General features: G+C 37.7%; 1 protein-coding gene across 1 annotated transcript in view; it reads right to left on the reverse strand.

The window, feature by feature from the left end:
* tbcd (tubulin folding cofactor D) overlaps nt 1-23,603 on the reverse strand; it is a 72,825-nt gene that overhangs the window by 22,358 nt on the left and 26,864 nt on the right. Inside the window, exons 16-28 of the mRNA XM_017700540.2 lie at nt 16,617-16,674; nt 16,494-16,523; nt 13,907-13,992; nt 12,335-12,415; nt 12,172-12,245; nt 9,884-10,001; nt 7,436-7,496; nt 7,241-7,263; nt 7,106-7,137; nt 5,814-5,876; nt 5,264-5,316; nt 3,128-3,209; nt 847-965 (exon numbers count right to left, since the gene is read on the reverse strand). Of these exons, the coding sequence (XP_017556029.1) occupies nt 847-965; nt 3,128-3,209; nt 5,264-5,316; nt 5,814-5,876; nt 7,106-7,137; nt 7,241-7,263; nt 7,436-7,496; nt 9,884-10,001; nt 12,172-12,245; nt 12,335-12,415; nt 13,907-13,992; nt 16,494-16,523; nt 16,617-16,674 (880 nt within the window). The remainder of the gene's footprint in view (nt 1-846; nt 966-3,127; nt 3,210-5,263; nt 5,317-5,813; nt 5,877-7,105; nt 7,138-7,240; nt 7,264-7,435; nt 7,497-9,883; nt 10,002-12,171; nt 12,246-12,334; nt 12,416-13,906; nt 13,993-16,493; nt 16,524-16,616; nt 16,675-23,603) is intronic.

Raw genomic sequence — 23,603 nt, forward strand, 5'->3', positions numbered from 1 at the left:
CAAAGAGTTTGGCTTTTTGTGATACTGTATCTTTTTCACATGGTTTAGCTGGTTTCATACCACAACAGTTAAAATGTACCAAACACTGGACCAAAGTGAGTGTTCTTTGATTGCTTGGGAATTTGGCAGGGATACAAGTGCTCGGTCACTTTCATGTTTGCCTCCATTAATGCCAAAAATGTGATCTGTTTTACTTATAGTTTATAAAGATTATCTATTAAATCGATTTATATTTATTATATCTATAGGCAAATAAGTTAACACATGGTGTACAGGGGACAAACTTAAATATGACATTTTTCTACTATGTATTTGCTGAATTTCCCTGTAGATGATGTATTACCTTATTATCACACAGAAAATGAACAAAAATGTGATTCTGTAATCTTATTTATTTAAAACATTTCCCAAAGCTAAGAGTTCCAAAGCTTTAGATGAGCAGTGTAAATAGTACAGAGTCTAAAGACAACATTTTGAGTAGCAAAACATGTCCAGGACATGTTGCAACCCTATGAAAATCCTACATTTGGCATTACAGCGTCTCTCAGAAACCCAATATTAGAACAGTGCACGCCACATGTGATGGAGGAAATGAGCATCTGCTCAGCAACCCAGAGTCCTGTTAATGATGGCTCCATGTTTGTGCATTGTCTGTCAGCGTTACTATGACTAATAATAGCTTTCCCGTATAAGGTGTCATCTTACCATAGTTTGGGAAACTTAGTGGTTACAGGAGGCAATAGATATCTGCAACCTTCTCTTACTCTCTTTGACTAATGGACAACAAGAGATTATATTGTAACTGCTCTTGTCTATGTATGTGTGAGTATGGACATGAGCTACTACCTGCTGGAGTTTACTGTGGATCATGAAGCGTGGAAGAGAGCCCAGAGCCAGAGCACAGCCACAGCGGGTCAAAACCTCCGGACTCCTCAGTGCTGCCAGATACTGACTCACCAACTGCTCTGTGCACACATACACAGAGAAAAACACTTAAAGACAAAGTCTGGAAAAGCACAGTCTGCTGGAAAACAGCCAAAATCAAATACTGTGCACACACAAATACCTGCTCTAGTCTTCAATAGTTTAGAGAATTAATTATAAGAATATCAATATCATTAATGCCTTGTATTTCCAAAGTTGTGAACAAATTTGTGGAACCTAATTTCATGAAAATGTATAATAAACTGTAGGGTTATCGAAGTTAAGATGTTATTAACATGATAAATTATTAACAACAACAGCGTTTCCTACTTTGACCCTTTGAAACACCTGTAGTAGCGCAGGCTGAACCCCAGCTGCTCATATACTTTATGTTGCTATGACAGAAAACATGACTGTAGCCCTCTCTTTCAAATACAGCTTTTAAATAGCTTTTTTATATGGAATTTAGGCATTTACCTTTGGCACATTAAACAGTGGTCACCAAAGACCTATGGATAAATCAATGAGCAACAAACTAACAAAAAACAATAACAAAGTGGAAAACTAAAGTTCACTCCAAGAGCATCCAATGTAACAAGAGTCCAAAAACTGTATGGATGAGAGCGAGAGGCTGGGAGTTAGATTCGCTGACTATACATATTCAGTTGTTTGCAAAGATTTGAACACCCTCAATCAAAATTGCATGTTTTGTTGAATTTCTTGAAGAGAAAATAAGTTAATACATTCTCTACAGGAAACAAACCTGAATGTTATAGTCTGTTGTTATTTTAAACACAAATTTCTTTTTATTTGCTGACTTTAACAAATTGTAAAAAATAAAACAAAATATTTGTACCATAACTTCTGCCCAGGCCACATTTTATATTTTCTTTTCCAATTTAGAAAATAAACAGTAATTGTGGGTTAAAAGACAAATGTAAATGTGCCAACTTATTTTTCACTTAGAAAATCAACAAAACGTCCTTTGATAAGGGCCGCTCAGTGGTAATCTTCACGCTCTACTAAACTCATTTCTTTGTACCTACTTCTATGGCAGCTAGCAAAAAAAAAAAAACTGTAAAACTAAATAGGAAACTACATGGATGCTCACATGCAAAGATTTTTGCCAATCCGAATGAATACATTCCAATTACAGATTCAGAGTGAGGGGTTTATATGCACACTCCATTCAACAATCCAATGGAAAATCTTCATTCACATGCTCACTACAAGTGATCCGATGCAAAATGATGCACATGTATGGAGAAGCACTTCAAGTAAATGTTACTATGACAGCAAACATCGCATGAGGTCCAGTCCGAGTGAGATGAGTTTCCAACTGGCGCACATGAGTTTTTAATTGGGAGAGGAAGATGTCGTGTTCTGAGACACATAAGCTCGACGTCCGTCCCACCGCTGTCTTATAAAGTTCAGAGCATAAACTTCGTCTCCTCTATAGATGACTTTCTGCCATGCTGAACATGATTGATTCTGTGGACAGGTATCTTTTATACAGGTGACAAGTTGAGACAGGTATCTTTAATGCGGGTGACGAGTTGAAATTAGAAGTATCTAACCGGTCTGTTGGAGCCAGAACTCTTAATGGTCGGTAGGGATCAAACACTTATTTCACTCAATGAAATGCAAATCAATTTATACATTTTCTATAATGTGATTTTTCTGGATTTTCTTTTTGATATTCTGTCTCTGACTTAAAATAAACCTACCATTAAAATTATAGACTGTTCATTTCTTTGTCAGAGGGCAAACTTACAAAATCAGCAAGGGATCAAATAATTATTTCCTCCACTGTATGAAAACAAATAAAAATACTATTCCAATAACATTACTTACATTAGTAATAACAAAAAAATCATTTCAATGAGGCTACTAATACCCTATACTCACTGCCCACAAAAATCCACAAAAAAGCCTGGTACAGGTTTGTGGCCCAATAGTTGGGAACTTCTTATCTAGTTTACAATATTAAAATCTTCACTGTACAACTAACTACTGTATGGAAAATGACTTGTGACAAATTATGTCAAACTTGTGAATGGACTGATGAAGGACTGTAAATACTACTGTATATTCCACACTTTTGGCCCCTAGTAACCTTAACCTCAGTAACCAACAAAAAGCTTTAGACTCGCTTAGTTTGTTCCTGGACAAAGAGAGTAAACCAAATAACACAGTTAGGTACCTTGCATGTGTGTATCAGCCACCCCTGGTTGGAGCTGGTAGTATTCCTCACACAGAGCAGCTAGAGCTGATACTGCAGCCTCCTGCAGAGAGCATATCCATACACAGTGATTAAATAGGAGCTCAATCAACACTTCTGCCTTGGATATCACTGGAACTCATTCATGAAACACAAGCAGAACAAATGCATAAATCGTTAGCAAAACACATATATAGGTTTTAGAGGTCTTGAAATGTTTTTGAGTACAAACAATATTCACATGTGAGAAAATCTTAACAGCTGTTTCACAGAGAGAATTTTACTAATGTCAGTTTGGGAAAAAAATACCTGATTTTAAATTTGTCATTGCATTGCGGTCAATCCTAATCCTGACACTCTCCACGTCAACATTCGCTTCATTTTCTCCTCCAATCACTGCTTAGAAACCACTTCACTATCTGCCATTGCCTCCAAGCTTTCAGTGTTTTAGCAGTGAGATAGTGTTTCTTTGAATGTACTGTGAATTTGAAGCTTCAGACATTCAGAAGATGTGCCTGTGAAATTTGTAAAAGTGAGTGTTGAAACTTCGACAGACGATGGCCATTTTAAAGCCAAGTGTCTGCAAAGTCTACTTCTGCACAAGTCATCAGAGGTAGGATCTAAACCATTTGTGTCAGGTTCCTGTAGACTTCAGCACACTGCCTCATTAAATACACCTGGTTCAGCTCATCAGCTAATTAGCAAGACCTTCATGAACGTCAGCTGTTTGATTTTAATGTGTCGTTGGGGTAAATGTTGTGCTTTATGGGGTAAATCTGCATGCCTTATTGACAAGTTTTGCATTGGTTGTTGGGTTTATATTAACCTGTGCACTCGTTAGCATGTGCATAATCTTAATGATGTAAGCTGTAATATTGTAAAAAAAAAAAATCTGTTACTATTTGTGAAACCTGCTGTAAAATAAATAAATAAATAAATAAATAAACACTTAAAATTGCATTTTAGTTAACATTTTATATACATTCATTTAGGTTTTAGATGCCAAATTCCTCCAGCATGACTTCACTTCAGATGAAGACCTGAATAGGTCAGCAGAGACAGACCTGTAGGTTATGTTGTTTTAAGTACATTCTCTAAATAGCAAAATTAAACCTCTGCTTAGCAATGTCTACCCATTTGCTGGCTGTGTGGGTCAAGCATGGTAAAATGACAACATATCTGCCTGTGTGGATAGATTATGACAGCCAGTGACATGTTTAATTATAGCCTAGGTGTGGTGAACTAAAAAAAACAGCACAATTCAATTTATGTAATTAATAACTCAGATTTTTTGGGAGATTTGTGCACTTGCACTCTGTAAAAAAAAATTTGGTTTTAATTTAAAATTTGAACTACAAATAGTGTCAAAATAATACACTGGAACTAACAGACCTATTATTTACATTCAACAAAATCAAAACTTTAAGGAAGGTAGGCTTACTTACACTTTATTAAGCTAAAAATACAAATCATTTTACAATGAAAGAGGGGCCTATAGGCTTCTTATTATTGTGCCTTCCTTACATGGCAGTCATGGCAATAAAATGCTAATTGTAAAGAAATGTGCCCGTATACACACTGTTAGTATTCATTACAATTCATACAAATGTTCTAACAAATCTGGTGTTTACACTGTATATTGTGAATCCAGCAGAACGTGTTTGGCAAGGTCCATTTTATTGGTAATTTGCTTGCATTGCTCATATTTATGAAAATGTCATGAATGAGGTCCCCCGCACACAATATAGGAGTAGAAGATAAACTATATGTCCAAAAATATCTGAACAATACTTTTAATTATTGAATTAGAGTTTTCTCCTATTGCTGTCTCAGGCACTCAACTGTGTGCACACAGCTTGTGTAATAATCTCCACAGAAAAGCACTGACCAATAGATTGGTATGCCCTTTGAGCAGCAGCACATGAGCCTGAGGTCACCCTATCCAATGCCAGCAAGAGGGGTATAAAGCCCTCCAGGACTGGGCTGTATAGTGTAGTAACTACTAGTTAGCATCAATTTATTTGTATAATGCTAAATGGTGGTACACTTTCACTGACTGTTAGCAACATTAGCATATCTTAGTGAACTATTCTTGTGTCTGCAGTGGAGTCACTGTACCTGGATGCTCTGCTTGCCACTCAGACTGTCGTCTATCAGCGACTGCCATCCACCTAAAACAGCAACTCACATCAATCAGCTCCCCTTATCTAAGAGTTCTACCATAACAGATCAGTCAGTCTACTCTTTCTGAAAGGCATATCAGGGTAGAGGGTTTGCATATAAAGACCTTTTAAGGTGGCTGTGGAAGATTTTTATCAAGCATGGTTTTAACTAAAAACATAACTTTAGCACAGCAAACCTTTACACAGTAAAGTTTGGTAGTATTCATCTGATGTTAATCTGATTAATTAAAAAAAACATTAATAATGTAATGTAATAATAAATAAATACACATACAATTATTCTATTGTTGTTAGAGAAATAGAGAAATGTTGACCTGATTTTGTGCCAAAACCGTTAGCAAAGTATTCAGTAGACAGTAATTGGAAATGGAGGACGGGTGAATGAAGAACTGATGAAAGACGTCCTTTAAAGTTGTCTGTGTAAATAGGGGAGTGCAAACAGCAACTCATCTACAGAACTGTACTCTTCTATTGCGTTAACTTACTTATGACAGGGTCTTCTTTAAAGGGCATCTTGGAGAGGGACAGCTTTTCAATAAGTGCACAGACTGCAGTCAGAGAAGGGCAAAGAGTCAGTCAGTGTCCTGTGAAAAATTATGAACTAAAACTTTATTATACCTTCCACTTATGTAATTCTTTATCAAGTGAAAAAATGTAAAGCGGGTAATATGAGGATATTTTATCACCATCATGCTTTTCTGAACAAATCATGTACACTGTCAGAATTTGAAGAACAATAACTACAGGTTTCATTACAAAAAGAGCACAATTAGTCCTGTTTCATTGGATTTAATGCAGTACAGTTTGTAAAACACTGCATACAAATGTATTGCATTTGTAGGTTTATTGTTATTGGTATTATCATAGTATTTGGTAGTTTTTTGTTTTAGTATTTTACAAGTTCTTTGTCTATTCCAACTCATTAAATCTCACAAGAACTATATATTGTGATGTGTAACATTTCTGAAAAAAATGTCTTGGAAGTATCGTGATACAATTTTGTCAAACTGCCGACCCCCAATTAGAGTCCTATTTAATTGACAGCAATGCAGCACAGTGTGTGAAACAACGGACAAAATACACAATCATTTTTAACTGTGGCACTACTAGTGCATTTTGTATGCGTGTCAAAAATACCGTGATATATTTTTACCATTTTACCCATATTGCACTTCTGACCACTTAGTTTTGATTTTGGTCTGATGTGCTAGTATCAGTTTACTTTCTTCACAACATCTTTTCCTTTTTACTTGCCCAATTACTTGGCGTGCAGGTTCCTCTGCCCTTAAAATATGCAAGAGGTGACTAACACACCCTGTAGGTGCAGCATCAGCCTTTTTGTTTCTTTCATTAAATGAAAGACTGCTCATTAAAGAAATACGTATTAGAGATGAACAAATCTGGATGCTTTAATCTGAAGGTGGGGAAAATATTATTAACAAATCATGTTTCGGAATCTTTTCCTTAAAAAACTGAGATCTGAAATCTACAAATTTACTTTGCTTGAAGCATTTTGTACAGTTGCTTCCCAGAGTCTCAACCCCATCATCATAAAGCGCTTTTTTCAGTCACAACTATGACATATGGGCCCAGCACAATAACCCTTTTCCAAGAATCCTCAGATGAACATCTGCATAATTTGCTTCATCTTTTTGTAAAAAATAAACATGACAGGTGACAGATCTGTACATCATCAGTTCCTTAAAGTGCTCCTAGAGACCCGACGTAGCCGAGAGCTTAGAAGGTTTAGAGGGTGAAGAATGATTCATAGCTTTACCTGCTGGTCTCATTAATTCTCCACCAAAACCCCTGCGGGGAAAAAAGAAGATTACTGTGCAATTTGTCTTTTTTTCTTAAGCAATTTATCCCATTCATGCCCTCGTGTCTGTGTGTCAGCAGAAGGGAAGCTCACCTGTACTGCTTTCTGTCAGACAGCTGTGAGTGAAGAGAAATCGGCATTCTATATTAGAATACAGGCTTATGGCTTGGGATGTTGGCAATTAACAACAAGGAAATAAATAAAAGAAAAGGACATTTAAATGGAATGTAAACTCAGGGGAAATATAAGGAAAAATGTATATATGGAAAAGGTAAAACTTTTGCTCACCTTCTGGTGAATGCCCTTGAGACCCTGGATGGAGTCTGAGGATAGTAAGTCTGTGACTGGCCTGGAAACAAACATGTGACAGTTTTAACAGATTTTATTTTTACAAAAGTGAAATAGCAAACTTGGTAAAAACTTGGTATCACAATGTCTTTTGGATGAGAATTTTTGATCACATTTACAAAAAAAGGGGTCTTAAAGGGGAATTCCACCTTCTTCTTCTTCTTTCGGCTGCTCCCTTTAGGGGTCGCCACAGCGGATCATCTGCCTCCATCTTGCCCTATCTACTGCCTCCTCTACTTTCACACCAACCATCTCCATCTCCACCTTCATTACATCCATAAACCTTCTCTGAGGTCTACTCTTCTCCTTCTACCCGGCAGCTCCATCTCCAACATTCTTTGACCAATATATCCACTATTCCTCCTCAACACATGTCCAAACCATCTCAACCTGGCCTCTCTGGCTTTATCTCCAAACTGCTCCACCTTCACTGTCCCTCTGATCTGCTCATTTCTAATCTTGTCCAGCCTTGTCACTCCCAACGAAAATTTCAGCATCTTCATCTTCGCCACCTCCAGCTCAGCCTCCTGTCTTTTAGACAGAGCCACAGTCTCCAAACCAAACATCATAGCAGGACGCACTACTGTCTTGTAAACCTTTCCCTTCACTCTTGCTGCTATCCTTCTGTCACACATCAGCCCTGACATCCGTCTCCACCCACTCCATCCTGCCTGCACCCTCTTCTTCACCTCTTTTCTACACTGTCCATTGCTCTGGATGGTTGCCCCAAGATATTTGAAGTCATCCACCTTTACGACCTCTACTCCTTGCATCTTCACCTTTCCACCTGCCTCCCTCTCATTCACACACATGTATTCCATCTTATCTCTACTGACCTTCATTCCTCTCCTCTCCAGTGCAAACCTCCACCTCTCCAGATTCTCTTCCACCTGCTCTCTACTCTCACCACAAATAGCTTTAACCTGAGTATTTACTGTTATTTACTTAGTTATGGCTTTGATATCTCATAACAAACCACCAGTGCACTGCTGAACGAATTCTACCAAAATGGGGCCACATAAGATCATCAGAACACCATGAACAGCGGTAGAATCCTCTGGGACTACTTTGTCTTATGGTGCCCTGCATGTATTATTTTGCCATTGAATGTGTTTTAGGCCAAAAGTTTCTTTCAAAACTACCACAAAACAATGTCTCAGGCATCAGGCAGTACCTTTCTGTGGAGTTTTTAGAGGCAATAAACACTTCACGTCTGGTTCTTGTCATCACCACCTTATGCACCATTTCACACTGTGTGACTTTGAATGAATGACTTTTCACATCTTAAAAATGTAACTCTGCAGTAGACCCCTTTAAAGTTTAGACTTTAATTGATCTGACCCTCATATATTAGTTGTGTGATACTTTCAAAGTGCTGCTCAGTGTGGTGTGCGACTGCCTAAGAAACTAATTTGCTTATCAAAACTCCCAATTTACTATTCTAATGTACTAATATTTCATGAGTATTCCAAAATTCTGACTTCACTTATTGTGACAAATCAGTCTTTCAAATATGTTCCCGATTGAGAGCAGTGTGAAAGCCACCTCCTTCAGAAGAGCTAGTTACTTTAATCTTACTCATAAAGCCTGGACTCCCCACCTTCCCTCCCCTTCTGAAACAGGTCCAAATGAAACTCTGTGCAGATCCTCACTGTAATCCTGTAATAACTGGTGCAGCTCTTCAGCTTATGGAAATCTCCAACTGTCAGAATTTTGAGGTTAAATTACTGCAGCTGTGTCACCTGATGCAATACCTGCCACATGATGCCCCATCCGCTTTCTTTTAACTCATGACTCTACCAGAGATCTCCTTTTAACATCACAAAATCATCCACACAGAGGTTACTGCAACAACAAACAACTTTTACAGGCATATTTGATTCCTTTTGGTAGACTTCAATGTGCAAATAGCAAATCAGAGTGCAATAGAGATGATGAAGTGCATGATAAAAGGAAAAAACTGATTTAACATAAAGTATAGACTATAGCATAGCACTGTGTATTTTTCCAGTATAACACCATGCATCATTAGAACAGATGCAAATAAACATAAATACAATACAAAGTTACTATAGAAAGAATTCCCTACTTTGAAAAACATAGTTGATTTCATGTGAGCTAAACTGAAGAACAGATTTTGGCTCCAGATGTCTCCTCATATAGACTTTTTTAAATCTAACACCAGCATACTTGATTTACAATAACAAAGTACTGATTAGCCAAACAAGGTTCTGGATGATAACTAAATAGTACTAAATAATGCTGGGCTGTCACAAGGAAAGCTTTCATCAAAAACTCATTGACATACATAAAGTAACAATTTATTGTGTTATCTGTATTTATTTTAACATTATTATTATTAATTTTTTTTTTAGAATTATAATTTACCTGTTGCTCTCAGCTCCCACTTTATAGAGGGCGTGAGTGATCTCAGCACAAGCCAGTATCGCCCCATGACGGCCATGCAGGTCCATTCCTGTTGCCATTGACAAAAGCTGTGGAACAACTGAGAGATGAAAGTGATGATGAATATCTGTTGGCACTTGTAAATAATATCTCATAACATGCTCATGTATTTATTAGGTCATAAAGTCACGAGATAAAAAGACAAATTTGGCACGACTTCTCACGAAGTGTGCATATATGAGAATAAGGGGCAGGTTTACTAGCGTAACACATGAGTAATAATAAGTAATAATTATTTTGAGCTAATGTGTCACAGTTTGAACCTCAAAAATACAGATGAAAACAGGCTTTCATACAAATCGCATGCAAGCTAAACACAGGGTTATATAGCACTGGTTATACGTTAATTATGAAGTTGCGCCTGTGTTCATTCACATGGAAATTCTTAGTAGATAACCTGCTAAACTGACCAGCCCTACCAGCGGAAACTGTAAGCAGACTGTAATTAGCGCCTCTCTTAGTAAAGTTGCCCCTAAAACTGCCTCAAACCAATTTCTGCAGCACACTTCATAAAACTTTCACTGTGATTCACAGTGACTCTTGATCATTTATAACATTCTATGTCAGGCCTCTGTTAGTCGCTGTTGCTACCTCCATCAAACTTATTATTCAAGCTACTTGGTAGCAATCATAGCACCTTTACTAACAGACTAAAAAGATCAGTAGTACAAAGGAAAATTTACACAGAAGAGTATATTCGAGAACATATTGCATATTGTGCAATATGCTAAGTGCAATACAGATTCCTATGCAACTCTTATTTTATTATTATCCTTATTTTCCTGTAAATAGTCTAGAGATTTAGCTTTAATTTTTATTATTTATAATGTTGATAAGGTTTATACTGTTTCCCATTTCTATTACTGAGTGCCTTACACCTGTTACTCTGCTGCTGCTGTAATACTGTGAATTTCCCAGCTGTGGGACTAATAAAGGATTATCTTATCTTATCTTATCTTATCTTATCTAACTGATGAATAGAATAGCCCACTTGGCCTGATAATTTTTTAATAATCAGACTAACAGCTGAACTGGAATAGAATACGTCCATGTATACACCTCAACCGGAATAGACTAGTCCGATTATGGCCACTTGGAATACAGTTTCTATCAGATTGAACGAGGTGGGTAATCCTGTAAATAAGCAGCTAAACAGAAGAATATTCATCATGTAAACAGCTGTATACAAATACAAGTACATTCTGTGCATGTGCGTTTATGTCACAGTAAAGGATTATCATGTTCAAAGTTTATGCTCTGAACTCTAAAAGACGGCAGTGGGATGGGCGTCCAGCTTGATTGTCAGAACACGACGTCTTCCTCTCGCCCTTTTCTAATAAGAACATGTGAAGTGCGTTTTTCTGTGTCTGATCCAATTTGAAAGTAATTGAAAACACACGAGTCAGCTCAAAACTCAGGCAAAGACGCCGCTGCTCGTCTCACGTACTGCACTCATGTGATGCTCGTTGTCATGGTAACATCTACACTAAGTGGTGCTCTAATCGTGATGTAATTTTGGATCCGATTTCTTGCAGTGAGCCTGTAAACAGAGATTTTCATCAGATTGTTGAGAAGAGTGAGCGTTTAAACACCTCAGTCTTGACATATAATCGGAATGTATTAAATCGGATTGGCAAATATCTTCACATGTACACACAGCCAGTGACGTCCAATTTAAAGTGAACAAAAAAAAAATTTGTACAAAAATGTACAAAAACATTGACACTCAGTGTTACAGTAGCAAGTTTCATGTCTAACAACATTTTTTGTACCTAAGCTAACCGTGGCATGCGCTAATGCGAAAGCTAACACTGGAGTTAATTAGAGCAGTGTTATTTGCTGAGGACTCGCCAACTTTTACATGACGTGATGAAACAATACAAAGAACAGCATGTGTGCATATTTACCTTTACATAGATGTGAGTGCTTTTCAGACCCATGTAAACCACTTTAATGGCCAACTCGTCATCCCACAATGCAGAGCAAATTGGATAAGGATGAGCCAGTCACAGCTTGGAAATTTGATAAACATGGCACATGCTGAGCTAACACTAGCTAATTGTTAACATTTTGTGTACCAAGGTGCCAAAATCGTTGACTATTAAGATCAGTACACAGTTTATACAGTATTGGTGTTACAACAGGGTGTTTTTTTTTCTGCCTCTAGGGCATCACCTCATCCTCCATTCCTGTGCATAATGTGCTCTCACCTGTTTTGGCCATGTAATCCGGGGCCTGTGGGGTCAGGTTGTGCAGAGCTTTAGTGGCCAGATCACGGATCACTCTAAAGATGAAAGGAGGGCATTTCAGTAAGACACCTTCATAATATTTGTTTTAAGCCACGACAGGATGAGCAAATTAAACTGTCCTTACCCATCCCAGTGGTTGATTTTCCTGGACACCAAGTGGTCAATCATTGGCTTTGTGTACTCCTCAAAGCCTGCTATATAGACGCTTGGGGGTGAAAAGAGGAAGAGAAATTACCCAAAGCAGCGCTGGCTAAAAATTAATGCCAGTGAGGCTTTCATTAATCAACAGCAGCACTCGCATGTAAAGACCCAAACACTGATGTATGTTTCAGCAATTTAGGCCTTTACCAATTATATCTGCAATTTTTTTAGCCAGGATGAATCTGCAGAGCATATAGGTTTTACATACAATTTTACTGTATCTGCAGCGTGTGCAGATATAATAACATGCTAGTAATAATTGTGGAGTGATTTTAATCCAGTATGGATCTGCAGTTTAACATCTGACAGTAATCATTTTGGAGGGAATTTAATTTAGTATGAATCTGTGTGATGTGTAGTTACAACAGTATAGCAGTAATAACTGTGGAGTGATTTTAATCCACTATGAATCTGCAGCTTTACAGTATTCCGGTAATACTTATGGAGTGAATCGCAGCCACTAAAGACCAAATTTCAAATGATTTAATGGCACTTGTCCACATCCTAAAATAAAAGACCACATGAATTCATATTTAAGACATTTAATGTGTTAAATGTTAATTTAATATAGCGGTTATGATATAAACCTTTAATATAAAGGTTAATTTCATATAACTTTAAGGATGCATAGACACCCTATACAGAGTGATTTTGATGCAATGTATACAAAAAAAGAGACAGGAAATAATCTAAAAGTGTGGCACTCCGCTCCCCGAGGCAAGCATTTTCCACATTGTTCCTCTTCTCTTTCAAGACGGCATTTTGACGGGCTGCCGGGTGGCATTTCAGCTGAGGGTGGGCCCTTTTTGTGTTAAAATGCATGCCTTTTCATAGACATGCATTTCAACACTCACCACTAGTATGCAAAGCACCTAATAGTTATCTTCAAGAACCCCATCCCTAACGTAGACACGCCGCAGACATTTTACAATCACAGTACTCTGTAGCCTTTAAAAAACAATGCAGCTATCTAATTAAAGAGTAACCTGAGGAATCTGATGATGAAACCAGATACACCACCCAGACTGACAGCAGCATTTAATCCCACACGCTGAGCAAATCTGATCACAATCAAGCATTATTTCCCTCATAACAGCAGCCCATTTGTGGATCTGTCCACCTTTCCAATTTACAGAATATATTTATAGGGGTCAATAAATACTAAGTTTTAACAATAACAATAATAACAGAGTAATATGGCAAAAACGTCATCATTATATGTTAAGATGTCTTCATGACAATAATGTAGCAATATTTCAATTTCTGAGGTTTGGAACAATGCATCAGCAAGATTTAAAAGAAAGGCAGTTAAACATTTGCAGAAATAAAACAGAAAAAATACGGTAAAAAAAATATATGCAGTTGTTCAAATACTGATGATGCTCATGATGTCCTCAGAAAAGCATACTGTGATGTAATTTATCATGATAACAATAACTCCTCACAATGCCCACCTCTAATAACAAGCCAAGACTTTAAAGGGTTAATCCCTTACCTGATCGTCAGGTAGCAGTTATTCAGGTTCCCAACAGCGAAGTAATCTGCAGCTGTTAAGATATCTATACCATGGGGGAATGTGCCCTGCGGAGAGAAATCTCAGAGTTATAAAGGGTCAGCACCTGTACAAGCTTAGAGACTTGCTAAGCCAGTAACATATGGCTGCTAACAAAACATTGTTACATAGTGAAATACAACCATCATCAGTGAGTGCCAGTGAGCTCTTCATGAATCTCTGAGTAATTAATCACATCAGATTCACTCGTGTCTGATATAACGCTGTGTAAATGTCTGAGACCACCCTTCATTTATTTCACTTCCAGTCAAAAGATGTTAAATACAAGCTATATAAACAAACAAACAAACAAACACAAAAAAACAGCAAACATATTCCTAACAGATTACACAGAAGCCTCAACAACTAAAAGTAATATTAATTTTTTTTCCCCAGTATTTAGTGTGTCCACCTTTTCCATTATTACTGCTTCCATTCTTTTCAGGAGACTTGCCTTCACCTTTTCAATGAAACCTGTCTGTGTGGATGTTTTCTACACCATCAAAATTCAAAGTAAAGGTGATGGTATGGTGGTCTACGAGGTCTTGCAGGGTTGTTGGGAGTATCATTTTCAAGTTCTACTCAGTTTTTAAACTTCTGATTTTCACTTATTTTTCTTCGAATTGGCTTGTCACAGTTATTATACAATCACCTAATCGCAATCATTTGGGATGATCACAATTACCATGTTCCACATTAGATATCACAATACAAAACAAAAAGATTCTAACTTCTAACTTGATGTGCTGGAACACATTGAGACGGCAACACGTTTGTTATATGTGTTACTTATGTCACCACTTCGAATGTTTTCAGCTGAAGAATAAGAGATTTCATCTGCTTATATTTTCACTCTCAAGAAAAACAGAGTTTGCGTGACTCAACACTTGATTCTGTGTAACTGAGACATCAGCGTGAGAGTGTGTCCACATACACACCAATGTAGTGGATCAGTACAACCAGTGTTAGCTACTTGGAAACCTAGCTAGGAAACAATATTAAGCCAATTTGTCCAGTCTTGGCTTGGACTTCAAAAGGTGCATAGAACGAACAAGACAATTAAATGATTAATCGCAATTACTTACATGGCAAATAGCTGTCAGCTAAAATTTCACCATCATGGCAGTACAACCTTTGACCTTCTCCTTTGTTATGCAGGTAGATCATTTTATTTTTGTACTTAATGGTCATTTTGACTGGAAATTAAATAAATAAGGGTTAGTCTCTGACGTTTGTACATCTCTACTGTGCATCTCTAATTACTGTCCCTAAATCAATTCAAAGATGTTTTTCTTGTACTAATAACAATACTTTTGGTCTCTATAACTGGTATTTCAAATATTCATTATTCATTACCAATTATATCTGCAATTTTTTTAGCCAGGATGAATCTGCAGAGCATATAGGTTTTACATACAGTTTTACTGTATCTGCAGCGTGTGCAGATATAATAACATGCTAGTAATAATTGTGGAGTGATTTTAATCCAGTATGGATCTGCAGTTTTTTAACATCTGACAGTAATCATTTTGGAGGGAATTTAATTTAGTATGAATCTGTGTGAGATATATATATATATATATATATATATATATATATATATATATATATATATATATATATATATTATGGGTGATTTTATTTTATTTGTTTAACCATTTCCAAGCCTCTCCTTGAGGAAGCCCAGTATTATATGTAGTTAAAAACTCCAGGTTTGACCAATCAGAACTTCAGTAAATTGAGCTCACGATGTAACTGATGATATTAACAAGTCCCTGTGGCGGCTATGAAGGTGTCAAGGAAAAATATGGACCCAAGAAGTTACTTTTTACTGTTTTAATTTTTATTTGAATATGACTTTATTCTAATGTATAATGTGATAAACTCACTGCTGAGATAAAGCGTTTAAAAAATTTGCTTAAACGCCTACAATTTTCGCATAGTACTGTATATATGCAGACTTATGAGTAATAAGTCATAAGCCTGCGTTTTATAACTCTTCCTAAGCCATTTGGCATGTCTTTATTTTTTTTTTTTAATTCTTTGTTTGTTTGTTTCTTGGTTTTTAAATATTTATAGAGCAGATTACCTAACCCTCACCAAAAGCACTCAAATAAAAGTGTCCCCGTCATATATGGAAGTATATCAGTATCAAAACTAAAATGGAAATGTAATATGTATTATGTTCTCTTTCACAATGCAATTTAAAATGCATTAGAAAATGAAAACGCATATAAATTGCATTTTATCATTTAGACACAGTTATTGCATTATCACATTAACCATAATATGCAGTAAATTAAATACTAGTAAACCAAATGGCAAATTAAAATTGCAGTACTGAATTTGAATTTTCATTGTGAGCCTAACTTTTATACAGGGGTGGGAAATTTAATAGAAACATACAAATAAACTGCCATTTTACATATTACATTTTCTTTTTAAGTTTGATAGCCTTCTTTAATAGTCACATCATGCATATAGTCAAAAAATAAAGTTCACAAGATCTCACAAAGATCTCCGATCTTACCTGCCTGCCTACGTTTTCTTGGAAAGCAGCCTGCAAAACAGAAAAGAGTGTTTTACTTCAGTACATCTACACCATGTAGTATGTCCCAAAGCTGAATAGTGTTAAAGGCAGAGGAGAACTTACTGAGGCAGCCTTCCTACATGTGACATTGCGGTCAAAAATGGCTGTGATCACCAGCGCACTGAGTAGAGGAAGAAGGAACAAAATGTTCAAATAAACCATTTATTTTACACTAGCACATTAACGTTTGCATTATAATACACTATTTTCCACGTAAATGTACTTGATTGGCCAAGACATGACTTGTGCCTAAAGTCTGATCCCTTAGTTTTGTGCCGAAGCTACAGGCTGATGTGGCCAATAAATAATGGAGGATTGAGACGTGTGAACTGTGCTGTAATACGATGTCAGAAGCAACATCAGCATGTCTACTGAACGACTCTATGCATTGTGAGGTTTAGGTGATCATTTCGGTATGTAGCAGTGCTATGCTAATTAACCTCCCATGAGATGTTAGTGAGTTAGTCTTGCAAAACTAAAGAAGTAAAATTCAAACACCAAGGGGAAAATTAGCTAACACTATCTATGAAGAACATATTCATAAGCTATTATAAACGCGATCTGGTAACAAAGGGCCTCATTCACCAACTTACAAACCCACTTACACAGTTTTCATGAAGACTGTGACATTCACCAGTGTATTCACTGATTCATGATGTGTGTTCTCACTACCTCATGCCCAGAAACTAGTGCTGTGTCAGCGTGACACTGTCCTGTCTGTTTACGGTGTCTAATATCTGTTTTATTTATCATATTTATTGTACTGTTTCTAGTTTAGATTGTTTTGCACACCTACGGCTGCATGTTTGCACATTTGTACTGTCTTTTTTTGTTCCATGTTGCACCGTGTAATTTCACTCCGCTGTGTACTTGTACATAGATGGATTGACAATAAAAGCCAGTTGACTTAATATAGACTATTTCTTAGGACCGAACATGCTTAAGAAAAAACTTAGGAAGACATTCAACATTGCTGAATGAGGCTCAATGCTTTCTAAACAAATTTTTAAACAATGATAAGGCTCTAAAAATGAACTTTATTAATTCTTTTATGACTTATAAACATGTGGCAACATAAGTGTCACTATTCCTTACAATGACTTAAATGGATAATGTCCTGTGAATAATTATAAAGCACCTACAAAAAGAATTATAAAAACAATATAAACATTTATTCTTCCATCACTGGGTGTAACTGTTTTGTATGGTAAGAACACTTGTTTTGAACATTTGTTTGTGCTACAATGTCAGAATATGACCAGAATATATTAGTGTCATCTAATTAACACTGCTCTCCCAGGGCTCCTGAGTGGCGCAACCATCTAATCTTGTGGTTGGTGTAGTCTAGTGAGTAACACCTCTGCCTTCTACGCCCTAGAATGGGGTTCAATCCCCTGCCTGGGTAAGCACCCTAAGCTATACCAATAAGAGTCCTTGGGCAAGACTCCTAACACTACCTTCGCCTACCTGTGTAAAACAATCAAATTGTAAGACACTCTGGATAAGAGCATCAGCCAAATGCCAAAAATGTAAATGTAAAAGGTCATGAAATAACAACTTCTACTCTTAAATAGTAATCGGTACCATCAGGAGATCGCAAGCTCGATCCCTGGTGATGCTACAGCCATCTGTGGCTGAGAGTCCTAGACAGCACAACTGGCCTCGCTCTCTCTGGGTGGGTTCAGTGATGGCACTTTAAATAATGTTTTAATTATAATATCCATCTAAAAGTTGATAAAATAAGCAGTGACACTTGTGTTACAACACGTTTATAAATAAGTATTAATGCAGTATTCATTTCACTTATGGGAAACCAGGGCTTTAGTGCAACACTGAAACCATGACTTCATCTCATACGTAATAATCAGTTTCTGCACCTGAAATCAGTTGTGCAATCTATATCACACTCACTATGACAAGCTACAATAACTCCCCCAGCGATGTATTTAGCTCTGACTGTGCATGAAGTTTTCCCTCACTGCTGGCTTTTTTCCCTTAGTGCCCCCATTGCCCTGCTTCGTCTTTTTTCTAGCTGCTCCTCCACTTCCATGCTGACAAGGTGTGTGAACATGCCTGCGAGGGATTCCCACCAAAACGCAAACAGCCTGAGAGAATTATGCGCTGCTGGCGCTGCCGTGCTCACACACATGCTCCTATAAACCTACTCAACATGTTTGTGAAGGTTTCGATGAACTGACAATGGCCTGGAGCAACAGAAAACAGGCGGAGGTTTTACCTACTCACAATATGCATGCGCTTCTGTAGTCTTACTGTTTTGCATTAAAATGTTAGCCTCTTCTACAGCAGTGATGCTATAAAGCTTATTCAAATCTTCAGCCCTGTAGTTCATTTATTCAGAAGTTCAATCTCATTAACACAGGCATCGTCTTGCTTAGGTCATGGTATGGAGCTCATGGTATGGAGCTCACGGTAGAGTTTAAATCTCAAAATAATTCCATTTGCTTACAATTTCTTAGGAGGTAATGCATTGCATCAAATCCCAAACTTCATCATGATTCAGTGTGTGAATTTTTCCAAGGTCATTTTCCAAAATACAACAAAACAAACAAACTGTGGTGAAAACTGAAGATTTTTTGAGGGGCTTCTGCGTTTGAAAAGAGCCTGTGAATTAGTTTGGCCAAAGACTGGACATACTGCATATTCTGCACATGGGAGGTGCAGAGCTGTGCAAAAGTCAGAGACGACTATCATTTTCAGTCAAAACAGCCATTAAGCACAAGTTATTACATTTTCCAGCACCAGGTAAAAACAGCAAAAATACATACATAACAAAATTACACAGCCTCATCAACTAAATATACTTTTAGTATTTATTGTGTCCACCTTTTACCTTCACTACAGTTTCCATTCTTTTAAAGAGTCTTGCTTTAATTTTCCAAAATAATGCAGAGATATTATTCCACATCTCCAGAATCCAGTCTTAGAAGATGATTACATTTTCTGGGTCAAGTACAATTTACAAGTTATTCAGTTTTAGTTAGATATTTAAGAGTTTAGATATAAGTGCACTTGTATAAGAGACGGGATGGGAAAAATACAAGAATAAAAAGAAGAATTAACAAAACAGGAGTTCAAAAAATGTATTAAAGATATGAAAGGAAATGGAGAAGATGCCTGACAACCGTCTAAGACCTGGAAGACCACCAAAACTGTCACCATCACATAAGCAAACTTACAGCTTTTATCTTTGAGAAAGAGGAGAAAATCAAGCTCCACTCTTACTTCAGATCTGAAAACTATTCCACTGTAAGAGGACAACTCAGCGCTATGCTTATCAATAATGGTGGTTGGCAAAGGTGTTAACCACTACACTAGCCTTCTACGCTGTAGACTGGGGTTCAATCCCCGACCAGGGCAAGCACCCTACACTACACCAATAAGGGTCCTTGGGCAAGACTCCTAACACCACCTTGGCCTACCTGTTTAAAATGATCAAATTGTAAGTCGCTCTGGATAAGAGCGTCAGCCAAATGCCATAAATGTAAATGTAAATAAGTCTTCACTTAGAAAAGGAAATGGACAGAAACGAAGAAATCAAATGAAGAACCTGCTGGTGTTCTCAGAGAAACAGAGTGAGTCCAGACTTCAACATCACTGAATGTGTTAAGAAGTATTTGGGTCATGAGAAGCAGAAAATACAACCAACTTCTTAGACTGAACTTTAGAGGGGTGGAAAAAGATTCAGCATTTCTTTGAAAAAACTGAAAGCAAGTCTTCTGAAAAGAATGGAAGCTGTAATAAAGGTAAAGTATAGAGCCACTAGATACTTACAAAATTTGATATTACATTTAGCTGCAGAGGCCTCAATGTTTTTTCAGTTAAGCCATACTGTGATAAGGTCAGAAACAGTGAACCTGCCCCCAAGACAACAAACCGTTCAAATAACAGGCGTAACACATCATTAATACTACTTTTGACAACGTTGACGCAATTATTACTTTTCTACGTTGCATTTAACATCACATAATGTACTAATCTATCACGGTAATCTACCTGAACATGAGTTATGATTATGATTACTATGATGATGATGATGATTATTATTAGTAGTAGTAGTAGTATTTTCCATAACATGATTTTGTCAGTATCCACAGGGTGATCTGGATTCCACATCAGCATTCATAAAGCAAACCTCACTGAATATTATATAAGTGCAGTTTAATCACCAACTTAAGATGGATGCACTTTGTAGGCCATGCGTGAGTGGGTAAAGCCTTCCTGCTGGTGGAAAATGACCCAACGACAGTTGAAACGCGTGCAGACAGAGCGCATGCAGAACGCTACTGCTGGGAAACGACAACAGGACCTGACAGGCCCGCCACTTCAGCGAGAGGGTGACCGAAACCACGGCAACAAAGCCGAAACCTGGCAGCGTAACAGTGAAAGGGGAGGGCGGGGGCCCCTGACAAACTGAAGCAAACTGCACAGTCAGTTATGGATAGGCCCACACTTGCCCCGGGATGTGAGCAGGGAGGAAAGTTGAATTAGATGGCATCATTTCAGTATAGCATCATCTTTACATCATTACTGCCAGACTGTCATAAAAAAAAGAGTGAAAACTACATAAACTTCTTTAGGTTGTTCATCTGCACTCCCTCCTACCACAACTAATCACACTACCTATCTCCAAGGGGGTCAATTTTATATGCAGTGTTTTATTAAAGTGTAGTATCTTCTATGGCTGATTTATACTTCTAAGGGTAACTAGATACAGAGAAGGGGTTAATGGGGTAAGCACAGCTTCTGGAGGACTTCCAGAGGCCACAATGTGCAAACTCCTCCACACCACCTCCAACTACACGTCAAGTGAATCTGCAGAGCTGTATGTCAAGTGAATGCTGACTGGCTATCCGGTAGTGTTGGGTTGGGACGAGACTCAAATTATACTCGACCCCAAACCAGAAATCAAAAATGTAGCTGGTCGATGGTCAAGAAGTGCGATGTTACAAACATTTATATCTAAAATACTACAAAAATCTGTCTGTTTTCTGTACATCCAGGTCTGGACACTGCCCCCACATTGTTCAAAATGTGTTGATACCAATACCAATATCTTGATTTCAATATGCAACTTTTTTCATAACTTCTTTTTAATTACCGAAAAAGTGGGTATGGATCAAACCACAAATGAGGATAAGGAGCTGGAACTGGGTATATTTACTGACCACAGAGTAATCAAGAAGCACTGACATTTCTAGCAGGCATACAGACTGTAATTTAGACGGCCAAACAGCAATCTAGATTTTGGAATGCTTCAATGATGCTGATATGACTGACTCCTAAAATCTGGGGTAGAATGCTTGTTAGCTATTTGGTCAGTACTATAAAGGGACTGGGTTTCAAAACCCAGCCCTACTGCCTAGAGCTGTGGTTCCCAATTTGGTCCTGAGAGCCCCATATGGTTCACATTTTTAACTGCATCCTTATGTGTTGCACGTTGCGGTGGGGCAAAAATGTGGACGGTCTGGTGGGCCCCAAAGACCAGGTGGGGAAATCACTGCATACTACACTTTAAATAAATGATGGATGGATGGATGGATGGATGGATGGACTGATGTTGAGGTCTGGACTCTGAGGTGGTCAGTCCTTTGTTCTAAGAACACCAGCAATTTCTGTTTGGTTTGCAAATATTCTGTCTATTTCCATTTTCTTTTCTTACATGTACTTTCAGACTCCTAGAGTTGAGTTGGCTCATAATGGATGGACTGTGGATGTCTGCAGATCTGAAGCAAGAGTGGAGCTTGATTTTCTGCTCTCTTTCAAAGATGAAAGCATTGTTTGAAAGTACTGTTTGATGGGGACAGTTTTGGTGGTGTACCAGGTCTGGTTGTTAGGCGTTCCATTCTTCCTTCTTCCTCTAATCAATGGGTGTCCAATCTTACCCGCAAAGGGCCGGTGTCGCTACACATTTTCACTCCAACAAAGCAGGAGGTCACTTGATGAAATTTTTGAAGACTAAAACCAACTGATTAAGCAAGTAGAATCAGGTGTGCTTCAGTTCGTTTGAAGTGAAAACCTGCAGCCTTTGCAGATAAGATCGACACCCCTGCTCTAATCTCCTCAGAGATATCTCCTGGAAAATGAATAAACTGTATTTAGTGGCTGCTTTGAAAATTCTGTCCTGAAAATGTAATAAAGAAAGCGTGGTCTCTGACTTTTGCACAGTGCTGCATAACAATTTGTTTTCTTTAATGGATTTTGAAGATGACAAATGGGTTTCCCCCCCATGTCTGACATACCTGCACACAAACTGTGCTGGTAACATCAAAGCAAAATGAATTCAGCGCATTGTTTTGATCTAGTAGCAGATAAATAAGTAATGACATTATAACAGTATCTATACAGGATTGAAGGAAAACAATCTGCCTACCACAATTCATCTATATTAAAAAAATGATGAAAAGCATTTCATCATTACCTTACTTTGCCACACACACAGACACACAAACCAGTCCTGGAATAAATAGAAGGGTGTGAAGAGACTAAGAACTGGGAGAGGCATTAAAACTGGTTTTGGGAAATAAATATCAAATGCCACAGCAGGGCGAACAAGAATTCTTCAACAGGCCTTCTTCCGAAACAAACTGCATAAGAGCGTTTCAGAAGAGCTGTTTGGTTTCTGTACCACCACTGAATAAAAAGTATAACATTCATTGTACTACCACCATATAATTAGGTCAGCGTTTATACACACGACATATGGCCAGGCTGGGTAGCTTTAACGTTATGACAGTAAAAGGCACTGAACGCCCTGGGAGGACTGACACTGGGGGACAAGATGAAAACCATTTGTGTTGGGCTTAAGCAAGCAAGTAAGGAGCCTTGGGGGCCGTGCTGACTAAATAACACAAACCCACAGTATGTGGGATGTGAACTTGATGCCAGGTTTACATATTGAATTCCACCCATCACTGTCAAGTCCAGAAAAACACTGTTGTTTCTCAATGGTTGGAGAAATGATAGCAAAAGCGAAGCTAAAGGTCAAGCATCTACATGAAGCTTTCACTTTTACCACAATGACAATGTTAG

Source organism: Pygocentrus nattereri, chromosome 1 (genome assembly GCF_015220715.1).
Source record: "Pygocentrus nattereri isolate fPygNat1 chromosome 1, fPygNat1.pri, whole genome shotgun sequence".
NCBI classification, from domain to species: domain Eukaryota; kingdom Metazoa; phylum Chordata; class Actinopteri; order Characiformes; family Serrasalmidae; genus Pygocentrus; species Pygocentrus nattereri.